Source organism: Denticeps clupeoides, chromosome 3 (assembly GCF_900700375.1).
Source record: "Denticeps clupeoides chromosome 3, fDenClu1.1, whole genome shotgun sequence".
NCBI classification, from domain to species: Eukaryota; Metazoa; Chordata; class Actinopteri; order Clupeiformes; family Denticipitidae; genus Denticeps; species Denticeps clupeoides.
The window spans coordinates 22,636,767-22,659,337 of record NC_041709.1 but is presented as its reverse complement, the minus strand read 5'-3'; the positions used below and the strand labels follow the sequence as shown (position 1 = coordinate 22,659,337).

General features: G+C 40.6%; 1 protein-coding gene across 1 annotated transcript in view; it reads right to left on the bottom strand.

Annotated features, from left to right (window-relative positions):
* The window catches only part of sorcs3a (sortilin related VPS10 domain containing receptor 3a), a 157,764-nt gene extending 136,036 nt beyond the window's left edge, over positions 1-21,728 (bottom strand). Inside the window, exon 1 of the mRNA XM_028972927.1 lies at positions 21,114-21,728. Within this exon, the coding sequence (XP_028828760.1) occupies positions 21,114-21,578 (465 nt within the window). The 5' untranslated portion in view covers positions 21,579-21,728. The remainder of the gene's footprint in view (positions 1-21,113) is intronic.
* Positions 21,729-22,571: the final 843 nt, after the last annotated feature.

Genomic DNA, 22,571 nt, shown 5'->3' with positions numbered 1-22,571 from the left:
GACATAACATTTGATATATTACTCAAATACAGATACACCAAAAAAAATTGCAAAAAAGTGCCAAAAAAAATTACAATTTTTTTTCTGTCCACCCCTGAAACTTGCTTATGCTTTGCAGACTTGGCAACATTGAACAGTTTGCAGGTGTGCAGCATTTAAAGGTTCCAAGCTTGTGGTGTTAGTGGATTGTGAGTATTGATTCACAGACTCCATGCATTTGGAAAAGAAAACACATAGGGGCAACTCGATGAGCTAGATAAATAAGTTGAGATGAATGAGTTGTGCTTCTTGAAGGTTTTTTGACATCGTTGCCTTGGGCTTGCACCAAAATGTTCCACTTTCCTTCCAGCCACTTGAAAAAACTCAAATTTGGACCATTTCCTTTTAACATAGGCTCCTACCATATAATAGCATTACCTTAGTGCCATTTTTAATCATGAAGTTATACAAAATAATAATAAAAACTGAATAAATAAAAAGATTTAAATCATTTACATTTACGGCATTTATCAGACGCCCTTATCCAGACCGACTTACAATCAGTATTTACAGGGACAGTCCCCCTGGAGCAACTTAGTGTTAAGTGTCTTGCTCAGGGACACAATGGTAGTAAGTGGGATTTGAACCTGGGTCTTCTGGTTCATAGGCAAGTGCGTTACCCACTAGGCTACTACCACCCCATTTAGCTGCCAAATTATGCATGAAACTAGAACTGAAGGACTTTTGATCAAGAATATGGTAGTAGCTTCACAATATAGGAACCTCATGACATATTAAAACAAGCGTCCTGTAGAGCAGGAATTTGAATCCTTTTTAAGGCCGCAAAGGGTTTTCCCATTTAAAGGTAATGAGCCTGCAGTTTAATGAAGCTCCCTACATGTTAAAAAATTTACTTTTCATGCTTTGACTCCAGACCTTCTCAAGCAATGGGGCTTTTAAGTAGATTTTCAGAAAGTTCCAGTTGGCACTACTTTGCTTGGTAGGATCTAAATGAAATCAAGGGAAAGAAATGCCTCTATGTAGTTACATCTCTAGTTATTTCTATGTGACTGGCAGTAGTATCTAGAAATAATGCCGTATCTCGCATATTACTTTAGGGGGGTTAACCTGCAGCAGTGAAACCTCAGCAATGGGCTGGGCTTAACTTTTAATGAGCTGCTTTAATTCAAAGTTAGAGTTTGGGAGCAGACATACAACAATTGGAGCAAGAATATTTAAGTCACCTCAAGGTAGTGCAAGTTCTGTTATCATTCCACCGTAAATGGCTGAACTCTGTACAAGCAGTGGTATTTCTTTATTTTTCTCATTCCCTGGATGTTTTTAATTAGGGAGACTTGTCACTTGGACCCTTGGTTTAAATACTTTCTTTGTCATGACCTTATTGAAAAAGACTAGCACCACCACACATATATAAGGACTCTCCAAGGATTACTTCCCAGCTGATTCTCTTGTCGACCTGACGTGTCTGCTCAGCATACGCTGGAAAAAGAAAACACTGGCTCATGTAAATAATGTGAATAAAACACTGGTTAATTTGCATTATGGCAATGCTAAAATATTAAGTGTGACAGATTACTTCATTATTTTTAAAGTTGAGCCAGTGTTTTCTTTTTTAAGTGTAGCACGTAGTGAACTCTGAATTATGATTTGTAAGATGTTTCTTTGTCTCCACTATATGTATTAAAAGCCTATAATGAGTACAATGTTTTGCCTAAAATAGTCTCACTCCTGATTGTTCCTGGCTGGGTGTTCTCTGTCTCTGATGTTCCTTTGATTTATTCTGGTTGTGCTCACCTGTGTTTCTGTGAAAAAAATGTCTTTTATTTCAGTCCTTGACTAGGGTCCCGAAAGCCTTGTTTGCAGCACATTTCCTGCCTGCTTTTCCTTTGTCCCAGAAGACTTCCAAATTCCAGATGTTAAAGTGCTCTCACTGATCAAGAGCAGATTTTTGAATAGTGGCACTTTGAAAGAGACCATGATGAATGTACTTCTCTGATGCAGAAGTAGCACGTAAAGATTGGAGAGACCAGTGTGAGGAACATTTTACAAAGTAACACCATAATTGTAACACAAGTCACTGGTGTTAAGCATAAGGCTTAAATGTGGACCACTGCAGAGGTTTTGTCTTAAATCACAATTTTCACAATATATACATATACATAAAAATGTATTTAAATGCTATTGTTACTAGATTTATTAATACTTGTCAAATCCAGAGACCAATAACCCTTTAATTGCAATTCTGATATTCTGTCACATATACGCTGTAACCCCCCCACCCCCCATGACAAGCTCCCCCTCCACTGAGCGTGTCTCACACTTCCAAATTGTGGGTTACCCACTAGGCTACTACCACCCTCAGCATGTGTCAGCATGTGGTAGCATGTGGACCGGTGGTGTCACCAATCAAGGAGTAGGACTTGAGGGACATAAAATTGCGAGCAGCGGTGCCGGATAACACAAGCAGACTGAACAAAGAATAACTCCCCCAGTGTTTCTCCGTACGGCATGGTGGCTTGGTTCTTCGTTTTCATGATTCCCTGTTGTGCACAACCTTGAGCAAAACATGTTCTTATGAATTTAATCGTACAGAACTGAACCTAAAATATTTCTTTAAATTGTTTGTAAATAACATGACAGTCTTTAAGTGCTCATTTAATTCAAAACATCTCAACAATGCACATGTTACCGAACGTACACTGGGACTGAACTGGACATAACATTTGATATATTACTCAAATACAGATACACCAAAAAAAATTGCAAAAAAGTGCCAAAAAAAATTACAATTTTTTTTCTGTCCACCCCTGAAACTTGCTTATGCTTTGCAGACTTGGCAACATTGAACAGTTTGCAGGTGTGCAGCATTTAAAGGTTCCAAGCTTGTGGTGTTAGTGGATTGTGAGTATTGATTCACAGACTCCATGCATTTGGAAAAGAAAACACATAGGGGCAACTCGATGAGCTAGATAAATAAGTTGAGATGAATGAGTTGTGCTTCTTGAAGGTTTTTTGACATCGTTGCCTTGGGCTTGCACCAAAATGTTCCACTTTCCTTCCAGCCACTTGAAAAAACTCAAATTTGGACCATTTCCTTTTAACATAGGCTCCTACCATATAATAGCATTACCTTAGTGCCATTTTTAATCATGAAGTTATACAAAATAATAATAAAAACTGAATAAATAAAAAGATTTAAATCATTTACATTTACGGCATTTATCAGACGCCCTTATCCAGACCGACTTACAATCAGTATTTACAGGGACAGTCCCCCTGGAGCAACTTAGTGTTAAGTGTCTTGCTCAGGGACACAATGGTAGTAAGCGGGATTTGAACCTGGGTCTTGGATACAATCTGTATCTATAAAGCAGTTATAAGCAGGCAGTGGGCTTGTGATGCTCTGTTGTGCCATGTTTTTTTGCTAGTAAATATGAGGGAGAAAAATAATTGGTGCAAATATCTATTCACAGTGAGAAGCTATTCAGTGTTACTATAGGTAATTGAATAATTTATCTTACATTATCTCAGCTGGTGCAGCTCTTACAGATGAAATGCCAAGCCATGTTAGTCAATAGCTTGACACCACAGTAGGAGCTGTCCATGACAGAAATCTAGTATCCAGCAGAGAGACAATAACCTCACAGCAACCTGTCATTCACTCATTTGGCTGTGCTTGTGTGTTGATTACGGTGTCTTGGACAAAAATTCTCAATCCTCAGAAGTTATTAAAACATTGGTCCAGGCCATCTGCTCAGAAGCATGAACATGTGCATGCTTCATTCGGCTTAGACTCTAGCAGTATGATAAAATATTTTATTCTCATGTCATTAAAAATGTATCTGTGATTTCAAGTATACAGTTAATGCAAGTTAACTGGCTCCCACCATATTGGCAGCAGAGGGTGGCATACTTGCGTGTGTATGTGTGCGTGTGTGTGTGTGTGCACCTCACATAGTCTCTATTTTGCAATTCAAAACTTTTTAGACTTGATTAATTTGTTTAGTAGTTATTTAGTTGTTTAAAACAAAATCTGAGCATTTTTAAATATGTTTTAGATGCTAAAATTATTTTTTTACTGAACAATATCAGCAGTTGCCAATTACCAATTAATAATATACATTTTTATTATATTAAAAAATTAAAGTCCTTCCTTTCCTTCATTGCGGAGCCGCAAAAGCATCCAAAACACTTCACTGCTGCCTTGCTAAATCACGCATGACTATAAGCCCAATAGCCAGCTAGGAAACTTGTTGGGTAAAGATTACTCAGCAGACCGATTTGTCATCGCTGTAGGAGCCCCAGGACAGCCTGTCCTACAGCGTGGTGGCTGCAGATATCTGTGCTGAGAGACCACACACACATGGCTTTCTCTAATGCCAAACTGCCAGTCTTAATCTGGCAACTGCCAAGAATGCAAATTTCCCTTCTTGCTGGTCTCAGTTTTGACCATGACATTTTTTTTTATATGAAAAATAATAAACAATAATTGTTCAATTTAATTTCCTTAATGTCAAGATTTCAGACTGCAGACAGAAAGGAGGAAAGCCTATATGCTGATGGTAAAATATGCTATGAGTCCCTTTCTGTCTCATGCCCTAAGAGACATTAAACATCACGGCTGGTGTTTCCAGTAGTCTATGACTGGCATTCTCATTTTCTGAAACAGTTCATCACAAACTACGTTAACCTTCCAGTAAGGCAAAATGAGATGTGACTATGTTGCTGGCAGTAAGTCCTTGGCAGGGTACGTGCTGCAAATAATGACGAGATTATTTATTTATTTAGAAATTATTAGAGTGGCCCCTGAGGACAGATATGTTGTTTTGGCATGCATTATCAGGGGAGCATTGGCTTTTTATTTGGTTTGAATAACAACAGTGGCACTAGCCCTCCCAGGAAAACTGTAAACATGCTAATTCACCAGGGACCAAAGACAAAATGTGTGCAAGATTAATTAAATCAATCAGACGAAAGGGATTAAACAAAGAATCCTGCAACACTGTCCCCTATGACTGGGAATGCTTAAAGGTGAGCTGTGGACTATGATGAAACTGTGTCTGAAGTGAGTCACAAATGCGTGACATTGTGATATTAATAACACCTCAAACAAAAATAGGCGTGATGGTGAAAATAATGGAAAATACACTCTAAAGCTGTCTAAAAAGGATGGGGAAAGCTTAGTAACATATATATACAGGGATATGGACACAAAATAAGAGTCAACATGATGCTTAGACAAGATTCTGATTAGAGACAAGAAGGCAAACAAGTGTATGGACATTACACTATGAAAGTGAAATTGAAGTGATTGTCATTGTGAGCCTTCAGCACAGCACACGGTGACACAATGAAATGTGTCCTCTGCTTCTAACCATCACCCTTGGTGAGCAGTGGGCAGCCATGACAGGCGCCCGGGGAGGAGTGTGTGGGGACGGTGCTTTGCTCAGTGGAATCTTTGCATAGTGGCAACTTCGGGATTCATACCGGCAACCTTCTAATTACTGGTCCCTTTCTTTAGCTGCTAGACTAACCACTGCCCCATATGACTAGATATATCACCATGTCAGACCTCGAACATGTAATAGGAAGACCTCAATTACAAGAACAATTTAGTGGCCGATTCACATTAATAAACAGAACAAGGGCAGGATGAACCAATACTTACTCTCCCACTTGCAAACAGTGGGTTGCTTTTGTTCATGGTAGTCTCTCAGGAACACTGCAGAGTGCATTCATCAATTCAAGGGACTAGCACTACATCAATAGAAACTGGTAAGTAAGTGGTAATGGCCCCATTTCTTTAAGTGCGAACTTCATCATCGGCTCTTCAGATGGATTAAATCTGAGTGTTAATCGGTCATCGAACAGGCAGGCTTTCTAAGCTTCAATGTCTGGCCACTCACCGTTGTTTACAGCAGTAATATTTGATCAAGGTTTAAGGCATTTCATTACACTACAGCAAAAACTAGGAAACCTCTTTACATGTGACCAGTTTGTGAGTGATCATAAGAAGTCCTGAACAATCACACAAAAGAGGAGCTGTTTAACACTAAAGAGAACACACACACACACATCAGGCACTCATTTCTTCAAAGTTATGATTTCATTATGTATTACAGCTTTTCACTTTTCGTGAAAGGATTTTCTTCATGTGTCAGACCGAAATGGACAATCATATATAATATGCCAGGCCCTTACATTAATGTATCACCTTTCAAAGTGATTTCTCTTCCAAATTTTACATTGATTTTCCCATGGAGAAAAGTGCCTTTTCCATCATAAAGGCCAGAGAAAGCATCACACTGCCTCCATCAGCTTACCTTTCCCCAACAGTGCATCTTCATGCCATGTGTTTCCTAGGGAAGTGACACACACTCACACACACACACACACACACACACACACACACACACACACACCTGGCCATTCACTTGACATAAAATGAAATGTGGCATGGGCATCCTAAATATTTTTTGGAAATTCAGCCACATGTGGAATTGCTGGATTTGATGGGAAAAATTACATAAGAAAAATTGTTTACCACTCCTGCAGATCAGTTCTAGGTCCATGGAAAAGTTAGATTACTAGAGTGTGAGTTGTAGAGTGTGAGTTCTAATCCTGGCTTGGGCTTTAATTGTGTGGAGACTCATTTATTAGATAATATGTAGTGTAATAACACCATCTCCTGGGGATGAATCATGTAAATACTGTGGAAGCTATGGAAGCTATAAGATCCTATTGCAAAATTAACCATCACCATTACAGAATGCTATTAACACAGTCATAATAGGGATGTTTTTTTTTTTTTTCTTTAGCAAACGCATTACGCATTCATAGGCTTTGTACGATGTAATTGAGAAATCGGACAGGCTTTTCATTATGGAAATACATGGTGTTTTGCAACTTCAGCATGTAATGGACTGAGTGATGTAGGATACCAATGTGATGCACAAGACATAGGGGAATTATGGGAAGTAGACGATGGGAAATGCACATGTCGAAGATGAATTGAGTGCCAATCCTGGAAAAAAAAAAGAGTGGAAGATCCCCTTAGCTGAAACTCTTCTCTGCTCTTCCACTCTTCCTTAGGGCTTTAGGCTGTGCAAATGTGGGAGTGTTTTGTGAGTGACAGCAGGGATTCAGCACCAGAGCCAGCCCGTGCCATTAGACAGCATAGGCAAATGCTAAGGACACCAAGCATCCAGGTAGCACCACAAATGGAGGAAGAAAGAGAAAGTAGTTGGTATTAATATGTCTTAATATGAAAAGAACACGGCAACAAAAATGTTGTGCTTAGCAAAGCGTATCAAGTACAGTCGTGGCCAAAAGTTTTGAGAATTACCTAATACTGGTTTTCACAAAGATTGCTGCTTTCCAATTGTTTGTGGCTTCTGAAAAATTATTGTCTAGAAACACAGCCGTGAATAAAGAATGGTACCAAAACATCCTCTGACAGCAACCTCTCCCAACCATTCAAAAACTCCCTGGACCTTAATCCAACTGAGAACTTGTGGTCAATCCTCAAGAGGCGGGTGGACAAACAAAAACACACAAATTCTGACAAACTCCAAGCGCTGATTATGAAGGAATGGGTTGCCATCAGTCAGGATTTGGCCCAGAAGTTGATTGACAGCATGCCAGGGCGAATTGCAGAGGTCTTGAAAAAAATGCCAACACTGCAAATCAACAGCCAATCACAAAAAATAGCAGTATTGTATCTGGGTAAACTGCAACACATCCACCAATGAAAAGCAATTCTTGAATTCCTGCCATTATTCTGCTACAATTTTTTTTTACCTCTCCGAGCATCACTTCAAGCATGGAGTAAGTCATCTTCTGTTTTAATGTTACAACAAATTCCCAACTTGTTTGTCACAAACAATGACAACTTGACTGCTGTTAGTGAATGTTGCACAGGTAAATAGCACAGTTTTTCAATCCTGAGTGTCTGTAGCCTAAACATTTCAGCCTGTTCACTGCAAACACTTGTTCAGAACAAGTAGTCTCGGTAATATTTCGTTATCACAGGACGACTGACAAATTCTCTTACCTTTGAGGACCTTCCATCAATTTAGCCTTTACCTGATACTCATGGGGATTGTAATTTTTTGATGTGTCATGTGATGTGTATTTTTATTTAGTTTGTATTTTAATACATTTTAAGTGTTTGGATTTATTTACATTTTATCTAAAACAAAGCTAGTCAGATTGTTGTGAGTATGTCTACACTAGCAATGAAATGTATTGCGATGCAATATGATGGCACCTAACATTTTGCCTAGGGCTCCAAATTTGTTAGGGCCAGACCTGTTCAGCACTGGATAATAGTTGTGATAATATATCCAATCAGAGATTTTTGTAAGCAGGACATAAAAAAAACATGTATTGAGTGCAAAGGGTACAGAGGAAGAGACACCAGTGGAGCCGCAATAGAAAGTTAAAATGGCAATTCAGATCATTTTATTTCTCCCCATAATTCAGATAATTGACAAAATGCCTAATAACGGTCCTGAATTATTTGCTAGATTGATGTTGGGTCAATCTCTATTCTGTAGGTATGGGTGAGTGAGTGAATGGTGTGTGCACTCTGCGATGGTCTGGCACTCCACCTTGGGAGAGTCCCCACCCAATATCACGACACTGATCAAAAAGAAGAAGAGATTGAAAGTTAAAAAAAACAAAAAACAAACTGAGCGCATGAAATATTCTGTCAGGCCTGTTTATTTTACCATCATTGACAAGCCTTAGTACTTGTGTTAAGATCGTTCCTAAAACCTACATTAAAAACTGATCAACGGATGACACAATTTGCATTATAGAATAGTTTAATATTGTATAATGCAGCGAGGAAAAATGGAAGCGTTGCATATCGAATTTTGAGGGTAATCTGCCATGTCATTTTGAGGCTGGCCAAAATCCACCGGCTGGCTAATGCATAAGATACACTAATTGCTGAAACTAGGCATCAGAGATGTGAAAAGACTCTGTGCTCTACACTTCCGCTCTGTTTTTATTCTCCATCTTACTATCTTAAGCACAAAAACCTCCGAGAACCTCATCTATTATACATCAGACCCAAGAAGTTCTCTAGCTGCAGCACAATCCAAAAAAGATGAAAAAAGTATGGATCAGAAACACTTTTCTTAAAACAAACTGTCCAGTACGAAGCAATGTTTTCAGAAAAAATACTTTTCATTTACTGAACTGTCATTACTGGAGACTACAACTGTGTACTACAACTTTTCTCATGCACTCACTTACTTTCCATAACTGCTTAGTCCAACTCAGAGTTGCGGCTGCTGAGTACTCAAACACACACGCACACATCTACAGACAGTTCCGAGTCACCAATACACCTAGTGTCCATGGCTTTGGACTGGAAACCGGACAACCCGGAACTTGGCCTACCCTTGGGATAATCTGAAAGCCCAGTCTAAAATGGATCAGGTCATCGACAAGCTCGTGATAAAAAAGAGAGCAGAACAAACATTATTCACAAACAGCCTGATGGCATTAAATTGTTCTTTAGCATTGAAACACTGGAACATACTTGCAAAAAGATACAATATAACATATATGTTACTTTCGACCAATAGGTCACTGATATGATGTCACAAAGTAATAACAATTAACCTTGTATTAAAAAAGGGGTGTTAGCTTCTTGTTAAGCAGTGAGCTTAATAGGATTTAGAACCATGTCAGATTTACAGGAAAAAAAAGAAAGTTCCATTTAATTAAGTGGTGAGACAATATCCTCAATCTAGCCTCCTTTCTTTCATGAGAGATAGTGGAGCAAGACTGAAAAAAATAAATGAAGAAAAAAAAAAAGAAAGCAGATTAGCAGAACTGGATGATCGGAAAACCTAGAGTCTTGATTAATTATGCAGTTGGATCCAAAAGAAGCAATTCCCCTCTTTCTGCATCTATCCAACTGTTCTCTCCCTACCTCCATGTCTCTTTATCTTTAAGTCTAAGCACTTTGCAGTTCCTGGTTTTAAAGAACAAATCAATGGGCATAGACATTGACTTTGTGACACAGACGTCCATCTGTGGCACAGACGAACCACTATGGTTCACCTGCAGGTAGAGAGCCACAGAATATGTGATCAGGGCAAAGCCTTATGCTAACCCTACCATAACATTTTCACACATGTGAAATGATTAATACTCATATAGGTTTGAGTCCATAGGTTGAGATTTTGTATTACTGCTGATATATTGTGCTGGACATTGTCGCAATAACTACTTGGCACTCACTTTGTAATGAGGAACAGAAAAAGAAGGATTTCACCACTATAGATAGAATCTATGAGCAGAAATCTTTTTGAATTACCAACTCTGTCTCTCTCTCTCTCTTAAAATTAAAAGTCTCAGTATAAATATTTCCTTTTTACCTTGTTTTTTTTTTTTTTGTTCAGGAAATTTCAATTAAATTATTTTTGCGGGGTTTCATTTGCTTTCGGTTTAATATGGCTGTTTCATTCCAACTGCACCCTCTAAAATGAGAGAAAGTGCTCTCTCTGTCTCTATGCCCAATACTGAACAGTCATCCTCTCTCAAGGTCATGAGAGAAACAAGAAAGCCACTCTGATCTGAGGGTGGGAGAGGAAAGGACTCTCTGAGAAATGATGGGAGGGGGGCCAAATCCCTGGGAAGCGATGATTCTGCTCGATGGAGACGTCTCAGCCAATCTGGGGCCTTCAGAGAAATGCTGCCAATTTACTGCGAATCATCCTCCTTGGTGCAGGAATGCATGTTGCTATTAAATTTGGGAAAGACGCAGAAAAAAGGAGCAGCCCAATAAGTGTCAGTTATCTACACAGTATGAACTATTCAATGGAAAAGGTCAGAGTCCTCTGGATATGGCTGCTGTGGTGTTTTAAACCCACATCAAGAAGTATTGATAAAGTGTCAGTAAACCATTCAATAAATGAGGCTTCACATTTCACAGAAATGCTTAGAGAGCTTCCACGTGAAAAAATAAAATGAGGGACTTGAATTGGCTGGAAAGGTCTCTAGGCGAGAAGCTGTCCAACCCAGGCTGGTCTTCTGTCAGCAATGCTCATTTAAATAAATCTAGTTAGGGGGAGGTTAGGCTGCGGAGCCGTGGGCATCATTCCATTGACCTGCTTGTAACTTGGGCACTGCAGACATGCAGTGGGCTTTACGGCTGCGCTTTGTAATCCCAGCGACACGCCATGATTTGTTCCGTCAGTGAGGAGAACTATGAACCATTTTCTAAGGCTTACACATTGCACAATAGTCCAAATATGCTCATACACGCTGATTTGAATAGACTCATAGATGAAGCACAGTTTAGGTCTACACCTGTCGCCAGTCCAGGCGTGAAATGTTTTCTAAAAGATTGATTAGGAAGTGGTAATTTTTTGCCTGCTGCTTCTACGTAATTACCGACATGCACAATGCACAGATTGGCGAGATGACACCAGCCAGATGAAAATAATCGCTGCTGGGGCTCTAAGTTTGAAATTCCTTGTTCTCTTATGAGGTCAAGTAAACCCAATCCCCCATGTGTCTCCTTGTATGTCTGTGTTGGTGTGTGTGCGTGTGCGTTGTCTGTGCTCTGATAGAACAATTTACACATGACTGCATTACTCCTCCCATACTGCCTCTGTGCAGCAAGGCAGGAAATGATACTGCTCCAACTCCAGTGTATTCAAATCTCTTAAATATATTAGTCATTCTCTCCCGAGGCCAGCCTGCTCTCTGGGAATGTTGCATTTTTCTGCTTCACATAGAAACAACATAAATTTTTCTCACCTAAAATCATAGCTCTGTCCATGTCTGCATTTTGTAATGCAAAAATAAAATGTCAGGATTCATCTTACTACCGACAATGCTATAATACATATCCATGCTCTTTCGAGGGCTGGGTTATATTAAGTGGACTCTCTGAAACGTCTCCACAACACTGGCTAGTTTAAAATAAGATGATCTGATAAATATTGACTGATTGTCATATCGCCTGGAGGGCTTCCTCTGTGATGGACAGGGTTCCTCCTGGCTCTGTGGCCTAGTGCATGACCTTAAGCAACATGAGTTATTGCCTCTGGTGAATGCTGATGTTCTGTCTGAGAAAGTGTCAGCTGTTTTCGTTGACTTTTAAACACAGTGGAGTTGAACAACAAAAAATAGGGAAAAGAATTCTTAATTTTCTTGCATAGTCAGACAATTTGGTCATTATTTTCATCACTGTCATCAGAATTATTTTGTTTTTTGTGAAAAGGTGAAAAGCTGTGCCTATTACTTTGTTGCACTGTTCTAGTTTATGCCATGTTTTTTTTTTACATATATATTCAGGCCCTCACTTCTTTCCTCAACACTCAGGAACTTTCTACTCTGGTCTGACACACACACACACGCTACCTCTGTTATATTGTAATATTATCTAACTGTAATATTGTCTATTAATGCACAATTACATTTTGCACAGCAAATTTTACTTTGCACATTTATTATTAATTTCACCTATTTAGCACTGTACGTCTCATTGTTGTCTACATGTTTTTTGTGAAACGTTACTCTTGCACTGCCTCTTCCGGCCTGTTTGCACCTTATGTGTGTGTGTGTGAAAACTTTCATTTTCTTTTAATGAAGCCATACTTTGGTTGATGTGTTTTTATATCACAGAAACGTACATTGCATTTTTAAATCCACTGTACATGGCTGAAAAATGATTTAAATGCCATCTCACATACCAATAAAACTTAATTTTCTCCCTTGGAAAATTGGAAATATAGTAGGTGGGTGTTGATTTTTTTATCCTCTTTGGCTTTGGAACTTCAGATGACAACTTCACAGCATCCTGATCTGGCACGTTCAAATCTATGCATATTGCATGCAGAGTGGTGTGGAGAAGGGAATAAAAATGTGTCCAAATATCTAGGCTTCAACAGCAGTCACTTCCTCCCTTCCTAAGACACTGGCATCTTGTGAGAATGAAGCCCCGGCTCTTCCAGGCAGAGCACCCCAAAATAGACGTAGCACTATGCTAATTTTAGCCTTTTTTTTGTTGTCTTCATGGCAACAAAAGGTGTTTTGCACAGAACTGTTCCACCATATTTTCCCTCTTCTTTTCCTGTTTAATTAAAGCCTCCTCCGTGGCACCTTTATGAATTAGATAACTATGTTAGAAAAATTTAATTGGTCACTTTATGCTTACAGAGAACGGCTGAGGCAAAGGGATTAGATGTCCTCTGAACCGACGGCTGCCAAATTGGTGACGTGGTAGCCTACAAATGTTATCATGGTTAAAGTGAGCTTGCAAGCTGGCTAGACAGCTTACATTTAAAAGACATACAGAAGGTGCTGCTGCTTCCCTGCAAAGTTGAAGTAATGTGTCTGCATCTGCCCTGGGTCCTTAGAGCTCCCTTCTAATTCAGCGTCATGGGAAATGCTGCAACATTTTTCATCCTTGGAACAAGCTCTTGCTCTCTCTTTCACCCTTACTGTCTATGTTTGGTCTTTTTTGTAAATCTAAGCTCAAAACTGATAACGACTGACATCTCCAACCCTAAACATCCATACGTTCAGTGAGGACTTTATCTGGAAGAAAGATATATTCTTTTCATATAATTCGACACAAACAATAGATCCGTTGTCATCCATGGCCTATTTTGAAATCATTTGTGCTGAGAGAATTTTGCTGCACACCGAGTCAGGCAGACTGCAAGCTGGAGTTAAATATAAACCGGGTGAGGCAGGGGAGGAGCCAATACTCAGACGTTCACAAATTGTCAGCAAAAGGTACTGTGCACAAAAGCTAGTAATTCTGTCACATGGTTTCTGCCTTTCCCGTTCATCTTTTTCAAGCTAATTACTCCCTCTAGTGCCTTGTGTAGGACTGCTCTAGCTGTTATAGCCTAAAGATGGTCCTGCAGAGTTGCAGTCAGCCAGCTATGAAAGAGAGGGAAAGGGAGGGAGGAGAGATGCCGGAGCAAGTCATGCAAAACTAATCTGAACTTTTCACTGTAGCACCAGTAAAACATCAGGGTTTGTTTTTTTCCGTTTCTAATCTCAGCGATCGTGTGCACCAAATGCATGACAAATAAAAAACCAGCAGTATTCACAGAAAAATTGCATATCTGTCAAACAAACAATTTAATCAGACTGCAGTGTTTATAAAGACCTTGCATGTCTGTGGAAGGCAGTAGTGCATGCAAAGGGTAAAGGGTAATCACAAATACGTGTGTGCTTTTATTTTATATGTATGACAAAAAAAATATATTGATGGGGAGCCAGATGACCCTGAAAACATATCAAACTAATTTTGCAGCTCAACACTGACAAATGCACTCAATATTTAACTCAGGAGTCAAATTAGCCAGCTCATTGCTTGAAGTCCCCTTCCCTGTGCCACGTATTTTCATTTTGAGTTGCAGATTTAAAAATCCATTAAGCCTCTGTTTTGACTGAGTGTAAATCATATACACCTAAATGAAATAATTATCTCTGGAAACATAATTAATATTCAACATATGTATTCTTAATTTGTACTTTGCATTAGTGACTTCATTTTTCTCTACAGATTATACAATAATTTATTAATATATATACAGCTAACAGAGAGTTGGGGCTGCTGCCTTCTAATAGTGTCCTCTGCCCCCAAGCTGTTTGTTAAGAATAAAACTTAATGAGGACTTATTGCTGAAGAATTAGCACTAATGGAGACAAGTGCTAGAAATGGCGAGAACACACGTTAACAACTTAGTCATAAACAGTGCATGCATTTAAATTATTGTGGGATAGCTGAAAATGAAATGTGTAGAAGTTCTTGGACACCAGTCGCACAACAGCAAATTACCTTCCCAAATTCTCTCACACCACCCCACTGCTACGCACCGCTTACTGGCTCCCAGTAGCTGCACCATTGCATCAGATTCCGAACACTGATGCTGGCCTACAAAGCCAAACGTGGTGTAACACCATCCTACCTCCAGAGCCCTTATTACACCTCGCACTGCACCTCACACTCTCCAACCCTCCAGAACTGCTCGCTGCTCCCTCCACTGCTGAAGGTACAAGGAAGACACTCATCTAGACTCTTCTGACTTGGCCCCTTGGTGGTGGAATGAACTTCCTCTCGAGGTCAGAACAGCACACACGCTGAGTATTTTCAACACTTAGACTAACTCGTAAAACTTCTTATAGTCTTACTTTAGTTAGAAAAGCTACAGCAGAGTGCACAGAATAGTTCTATGCATAGTTGGGGACCTAGTGAACCCGAACTGATTACTTCACTGATGGTAACATGAAAGCACGTTGTAAATCGCTCTGGACAAGGACGTCTGCCAAATACCAGAAATGTAAATGTAGTTTTTCTTATGATACCCACGCAATTAAACTTATACAGGGCAGGGTCACAGGAGGCTACAGACAAAAAAAAAATAAAAAAATTGCCAGTCAAGGTAATGTGACAATTTGTGTTATTAGAATATTCTTTCAGGTATAGCTTTTAATAAAAGATCAGTGACTAGCTTTTCTCGAAAATAATTCACTTTGTAGTAAGAGGTGGTTGCCCAAGTATTTCCAGATATTTTTTTCTTTATTTACTCTTCCCCATAAGACACAGCTGTATATGTGCAGCTCTAGCTCCAGGAAGAGCCCCAGAACAACTGTGTGCTGTGTTCAGCTGTAAAGCTGTGCTCACAACAGTTATGTCCATACAGGCAAGCTACCTTAGCAGGAAAGACAGAGAGTAACTAATGTGTCCATAACAGGTTTTCATTATGCTAAAAATTCCACTTGAAATGCAAAATCCCATTTCTGTGTGTTCAGGGTGTGAGAAAAGATGTAGTACATGTACTTTCTAACTTTTTTAGTCTTCTGGCCTCATTAATTATCAGCTAAAGAAAAATATTTTAAGTGATTATTTAAATGTTCAGCCTAAACAGTGATATAGTCTTGTTTGGGAACCTCTCTCAGCCTGTAACATTATTTACTCTGATTTCACCAAAAAATGTATATGTCTTCCTAGCAACATATGGGTACTGGGGTGTTTTCCAACCAAAGATTTTTAGTGAATCGGTGTTAAAAAAATGTGGGTACCTTTGTAATTTTATTGATTTGAATCCTTGTAACTGCTCAAAACTGATTACTTACCGCCCCAAATTGGATGGATTGAAGATCATAGACATATGTGTCAAATCATTTAAGGCCAATTGCAAATTAGGTTCAGTGTCATGGTTCAGAGGAAGTCTGCGAACATCTATCTCAGAGGCTTAAACTGTAAACTATAAGGAATGTAATCAGGAAATAGAGCCCACGCACATAGTTTCTTTTAAACCCAAGTCTGGCACCTCCAAAGATCACCTCCAAAGACCATTTTTCTACAGATGGTACATCTGTGCATCTGTGATCTGTACATCATTCTACAATTTCTCTGCATGATAGAGTGATAAGAAAGAAACTCTTTCGACTCTTATGACACAGTTTGTTTTGTCATTGTGATACATAGCACAGCACATGGTGTGGGCAGTGGCCAGCCATGAAAGGCTCCTGGGGAGCAGTGTGACGGGATGTTACCTTGCTCAAGGGGACCTCAGTGGATTCAAACCTGCAATCTGCTAGGCCACCACTGCCCCTTTGGACTGATGGGAATGTAGCTATTTGGTCATAGCAAAAATAGTTTCGCATGGTGGAATGAGAACATCGCATTCCAAAGAAACACCAGCTACCTACTGTCAAAATGGTGCAGGTTCCATCATGCTGTGGGGTTGTGTGGCTTGTTCAGGGAATCGGATTAAGAGGGATGTCCAAATATTTTCACATGACTGTAATAGTAGAATTTCAGTTCTGAGGGATCCTTTATTGCTAATGCCATCCCCATTGCTATGGCAACAGTTATGATTCAGGAGAGCCTTTCAATGTGCTGTTCCACAGATGCTGCATTAATACTATCTACAATGTTAATTATGTTTTTTTCTGAAATCAGTATCGATGGACTACATATCTCAGGTGAGGGTTACAAAGCAGCCATCAGATTCACTGCTGGTGTCTCGAAACCATAATCAGCTGTAATTCTAAATTTGTGTCAGGGTTAAAGAGAAACACATGTATGCACACTGTGAACTTATCCAATCTTCTTTTATTTTAATCTGAGAAAAAGGAGTCAGTGTCATGAATTAATTTTATATCATTTAGACTTTGGAATCGCTGCTTGCACAGGATGCACAGCAGCATCTTCTCCCTGGAGAGACTATTTGAAAAGGGCTCTGGTCTCTTGGTGGTTTTTTAAAAAGAGTTAAGAACTTTCACTCTCAACCTGCACAATTATGTTGAAAACATTCACGTGTTGTAACATATCTGTTCACACGTTTTAAATGTTAATTCTTGAGTTGAATTAGTATTTTTTTGTGTGTGTGTAATATATATATATATATATATATTTATTAATTTTTTTTTTTTTTCCCTTTTAAAAAGCAGAAAAGAAAAAGTGATGACCAAATTTCGACTATTGTTCTCCCATCTCATTGTGAAGTATCTTACTTTTAAAATCTCTTAGGAAGTACCCTCTGACCCTAGTTATGAGAATTTCACTGCAAACAGTTTTTAACATCAACTTCAAGATTTGATGAATGCAAAAACCACCCACGTTCTCTCTTATAGTGAGTGTAACATTGAACAGCAGGGCGTATAAGAGACCGGTCATAAAAAAGATGTTACCCCTTCCTGGTCAAATACACTTTGGTGAAATGCAATGCCCCCCTTGTGAGGACTAAACTCCATGTCATGTCCCAATTACCAAGTCTTTCCACAAACAAAAGCGCTTTATAAAGACAAGAGCTTTTAAAAAATTCAACAGTGCACACCAGCAGTCTCCAGCAGATTAGTCAGCTGCATTTATGTTGTTGCCGTTTTGCTTTTCATTATTATATCCTGTTCAAAAGTCATGAAATATTAAAATCCTGTTTGACAGATTGGACACAGAAGTGATACTGAGCTGTGTGTCATCTCCTTCTTACAACCATTCTGCATGCATACACAGTCAATATCAGATCTGTGTATTTTCCAACTATTACTTAAATATGGCCCTTTTCAAGGGGGATATACAATGTTCAAAGTCATGTAGAGCAAGAGGAAAAGTCAACAAAATAAAAAATCACATAGTACTTCACTCGATGACATGCTAAAAGAAATGTGCTTACACAACAAGTTTCTCTAATGGGTACATTTGAGCAGGTTATTATCGCCTGGATCTAAATGGAAAATAAAATGCAGGGACCGATAATGTAGAGGATCTGGATTTTATGCTGACCGCGAGGCTCTTTTTTGCAGAACTGCCATATCATTTTAATTAGACAGTGTGTTAATTGACTGTAGGTCCTGGGGTATGAAGCGCCAACATAAGCCGCCCGCCATCAAACACAATGTGAGAGCATCCTTTCCCGCGCCACCTCTGCGTCATATCTCATTTTCTTGTTCTTCTCCTTTCCCCTTTCCTAAGATGAAGCAAAGCTATAAAAATGTAGCCCGTTCCATCGTTCCAGAACGTGAATCAAGAGTGAGGGTAGGGTGCCGAGAATTTTTCCCCATAGGGCTTTCATCAAACTCTTCTGACAGTGCGTTCCTATGGTAATCCACTGCCACTGGCCACTGAGAATGAGCCTTAAATGTGAACTGTCATGTTTTTTCCAGTTATGCTACCAGCAGGAAGAACAAAAGGTATTGAAGCAGGAAACAGAAGAAGCCTAATAAAAGTTGACATTGTGTTGTACCAGTGTAATTAAAACGCCTCATCAACACCCTTGTACTTGGAGAAGGACCAGCGCTCATGCGTATGATGGTGCACCATGCTTGCAGTCTCGCTCCCTTCAGAGAAGCCGTGTCGCTTTTATAACGCAAACTTAATGAGGGCTTTTGATACAGAGCTACAACAAAAACGTCGACCAATGTGAGGTCCTTTAACGGCCGAGGCCAAGCTGGCCTCCTGTTCTGTCTTGGCTTCAAAACGAATGATGAAATCGTGTTTGAAAGCAACTCCGAAGCAAACATCCCCCTGCTGTAGGGATTTCAGTGTGGATGCGTTCTTCTAATCAGTATAAATTAATATGCCGTCCATTCAGGAAGATGCTGAGACAGCCAATCAGGAGAAAACGGGTGGTCGTAGCCAAGTGGGTGTCTCGCTGGCCAATGACGCAGAAGACCACAAAGTCACAGGTTCAAACCCCACTTACTACCACCGTGTCCCCGAGCAAGACACTTAATCCCGCTCGCTATCCCGCCGTAAATGTAAAATAAAGTTCAGCAGGAAAGGTCTTGACGGACCACCAGCACCTTGGAATTCGGCCCAAGAATGTGAGGGCAAGAGAAGATAAATTCTGCGACGTTAATGTGTGGCGTTGTGCCATAAAGCAGGGCTTCCATGAGAACAAGGGCCTGGGAAACTCATTTGTAAACACTAATTAGTGGGAGGGAACGCGGGTATATTGGCCCTGCAGATGAGTAAATAATTTATCGCATCTCTTCCCACTCTGCGGCAGCGCGGCAGATGAATAAAATGGGGACTTTTTTTAATAACACTGAGAGTTGAGAGTGGCGCCATCCTTCACAAAGGTAACGTAACATCAGTTATTGGAAATTCATTAGCTCACCTTCCTCCTCATCCCCATTGCCTTCATCACCTCATCGGTCGCAACACTTCAAAAGGACTTTGATCGGCACATTGTACCAAACACGCTGGACACGTTCCATTTTGTCGGCTTTTTTGTGTTTCGTTTAAACTTGCTTTGCTCTGTTGTTAATAAAATGCAGAAGAGAAGAGAATTACAGCACAAACCCAAATCCATGTGGATAAAGGTCAGAAAAGCATCAAGCCGAGCAGAAGAGAAAAAGAAGCAGAAAGCAGTTGAGCATCCGTGCATGCACACACACACACACACACACACACACGTATACAGGGCCCAAGGGGGGATTCCATTCAGGTCATTCAGGGTGGATAGAACACACTGCTGCCCAATTAGTACAAGTCACACTGAAGACGAGTCAACAAGCAGCCAGGTCAGAGTCCAGGCCCAGCCCACCCCAACACACGCCCGGCCTGATTAAACAGCAGAAATGCCCCGAGGAAGACGGAGCACCAACTCAGGTCCTGGGTGCCCTGGCATGCTTGAGCAGGCGGCACACGATCGGGGTAAAATATTTCAAAATGAACGTCTCAGTTGTAAAATATTATGAATAAGCAATTAAAAGTGCCAAGAACTGCTGGGGCTGCGGTGGTCATCACAATTATGAAAAAATAAATAAATATATATATATATACACACACACACGCACACACACTCCAAGTTAGCAGTAATCCTTTCAGACAACCCCAACACCGCTATCTTTCAGAATTCATTTATTTACCCCCCTGATTATTCTGAGATATTAGGCTTGCAAATGAGCTCCCTGGCAATTTATGAACACACAAAAGATGTATGTATTTTTAAACATACATCTGGACCATCTTATAATCATTGCACATGGAGAAAAAAGCCAGCGTCTATATAGCGCAGCTAGAGAGGAAAGCTGCAATCGGTCACCAACATGTCAACACGAATGATACAGGATTAAAAAAGAAATGCAGTCATTTAATTTGGATGTATTATCATATATATATTTTTAAGGTTTTCTTTCTGCCCCTTGGCCCTCTGTCCAATGCTGTCTATCTGATTTCAGCTTGTCCCTCAAACACTGTTGCATGTCCTAATGCTGTAATACTTATGTTAGATGGATTTATTAATTTAAGTATAACCCTCCAGATGAGGGAGATGAGGAATGGGGGGAAGAGTCGCATTTTTTTTTAAATAATCAGGCTGTAATCTATCGTCAAGGAGCATCCGAGATCATTCCCAAGGCTCATCTGAACCCAAACGGCCCTCTCTGGTGCACAGCTGAGCGCACCTGTTCCTGCGGGTCCCGAGCCACGACGTTAACCCGTGGCGGGCCGGGGGTTTCAGCACCGCGGACAGCTCCGCTCCTCCCGCCGCTAAATGAAGGGCGCACGCCGGGCGATCGCGGGGAGCCCTGCGTGGAACTACGCCGCCCGGGAGCCCGGGAGTCCATTAATACAGCAAACGAAAAAAAAAAAAAAAAAAAAAGGCACTTACGCTGCTGTTCTGCCCGGACCAGTAAACTACAGCGTGGTTGTGCGCCGAGTCTCCCGTCAGGGCGAAAGTGGTGCTGCTCGTTTTGAACTCTTCTTGCCGTGAACTCGTCACTTTGCCGTCGGCCCGGTCCCATCGCGGGCCGGACCTGAGCTTTTGCTCGTCCAGGAGCGGCCCGGGGTCCCTCCGTTCGCCGGACGGCTCGGGGCGCTCCGGTCCACTCCGCTTGGCTCTCGGCGCGGCGGCGTCCGTTCCGCGAGCCGGCTCCTCGGTCACTTTCGAGGCTCCCCCCTCCCGGCTTCCATCCCTCCCGAATTCCCCCCGATCCGGGCCGAAGAATGCCTGGTTCCCTCCTTTCAGTTGCAGCGGAGCCGGGCACGACGCGCAAGTGATCTCTGCCATGGCGCTGCCGGCCACGGCCAGCCAGACACCCAGAACCAAGTGGAAGATGCCACAACCCTTCTCCATAGTTAATTATCCCACCTCAGACCTTCTAGTCCGGGTCTGGTTCTTTCTTTTCTCTTCTTTTCTTTTTTTTCAGGAAAAGTGCTCTTCGGCTAAACTGTTCACGGACCGGGATGTGATGGAGTGAGGAGCCGCGCAGGGGAGGAGCTGAAAGGAAGCCAAGCTGCTGCGATATGAGAGAGAGAGAGAGAGAGAGAGAGAGAGAGATGGTGGGGGGAGGCGGGTAATTTAACACGCTGTCGGACTCGCCAACACTTTTTAGTTATTAAAGTGCCTCGCTCTACTGAAGCGCGAGGTGTGGAAATAAGGAACTTGTACACACGTCGATAAAGTCAGATGGACCTGGCTGATTAAAACGCATGTAAAAGTTCCAATTAAAGGCGGGGAGCTTAATAATGTAATTAAGTAATAATGGTTATCAAATGATGATGAACATGATTGCAGTTACATCTTCATTCATAAAGCAGTCTATAAAAAAAAAATTTTTCTGGACATATTCTGTCCATATTCACCAATGAAGAGTGGAGAAGCCCCACCCATCCAGCCAGTGTAAAAGGTAAAAAGTTAGGACAGTGCCAGTAATCATTGTACCTTGGATTGCTTGGGCAGAAAGAGGAATGATATTTCCAAAAATTCTTTACTTTACTTTATTTTGCAGACGCTTTTATCCAAAGCAACTTAAAACAGCAATTCTCGTTCGGTTTCTATAGATTTTGAGTTTGCAAAACTAAGAGCCCTGATAATGCCTAAACTGTCCGAAAAAGAACATGCTCGGAAATTGTTAAGTGCTAGATGAAATTATTATTTTGTGTGTGTGTGTGTGTGTGTGTGTGTGTTTGCAGTGTGTGTTCATGTGCTTGTGCAAGTGTAAGACTCTGCTGAAATATTTTTGAACAAGTGGAAAGTACATGCTCAGATCTATGTGAAACGTGAAAGAAGTTTATAGTTACATTTATGGGAGAGCTGAGGGGAGATCTGCTCCCTTAAAAAGGAGGT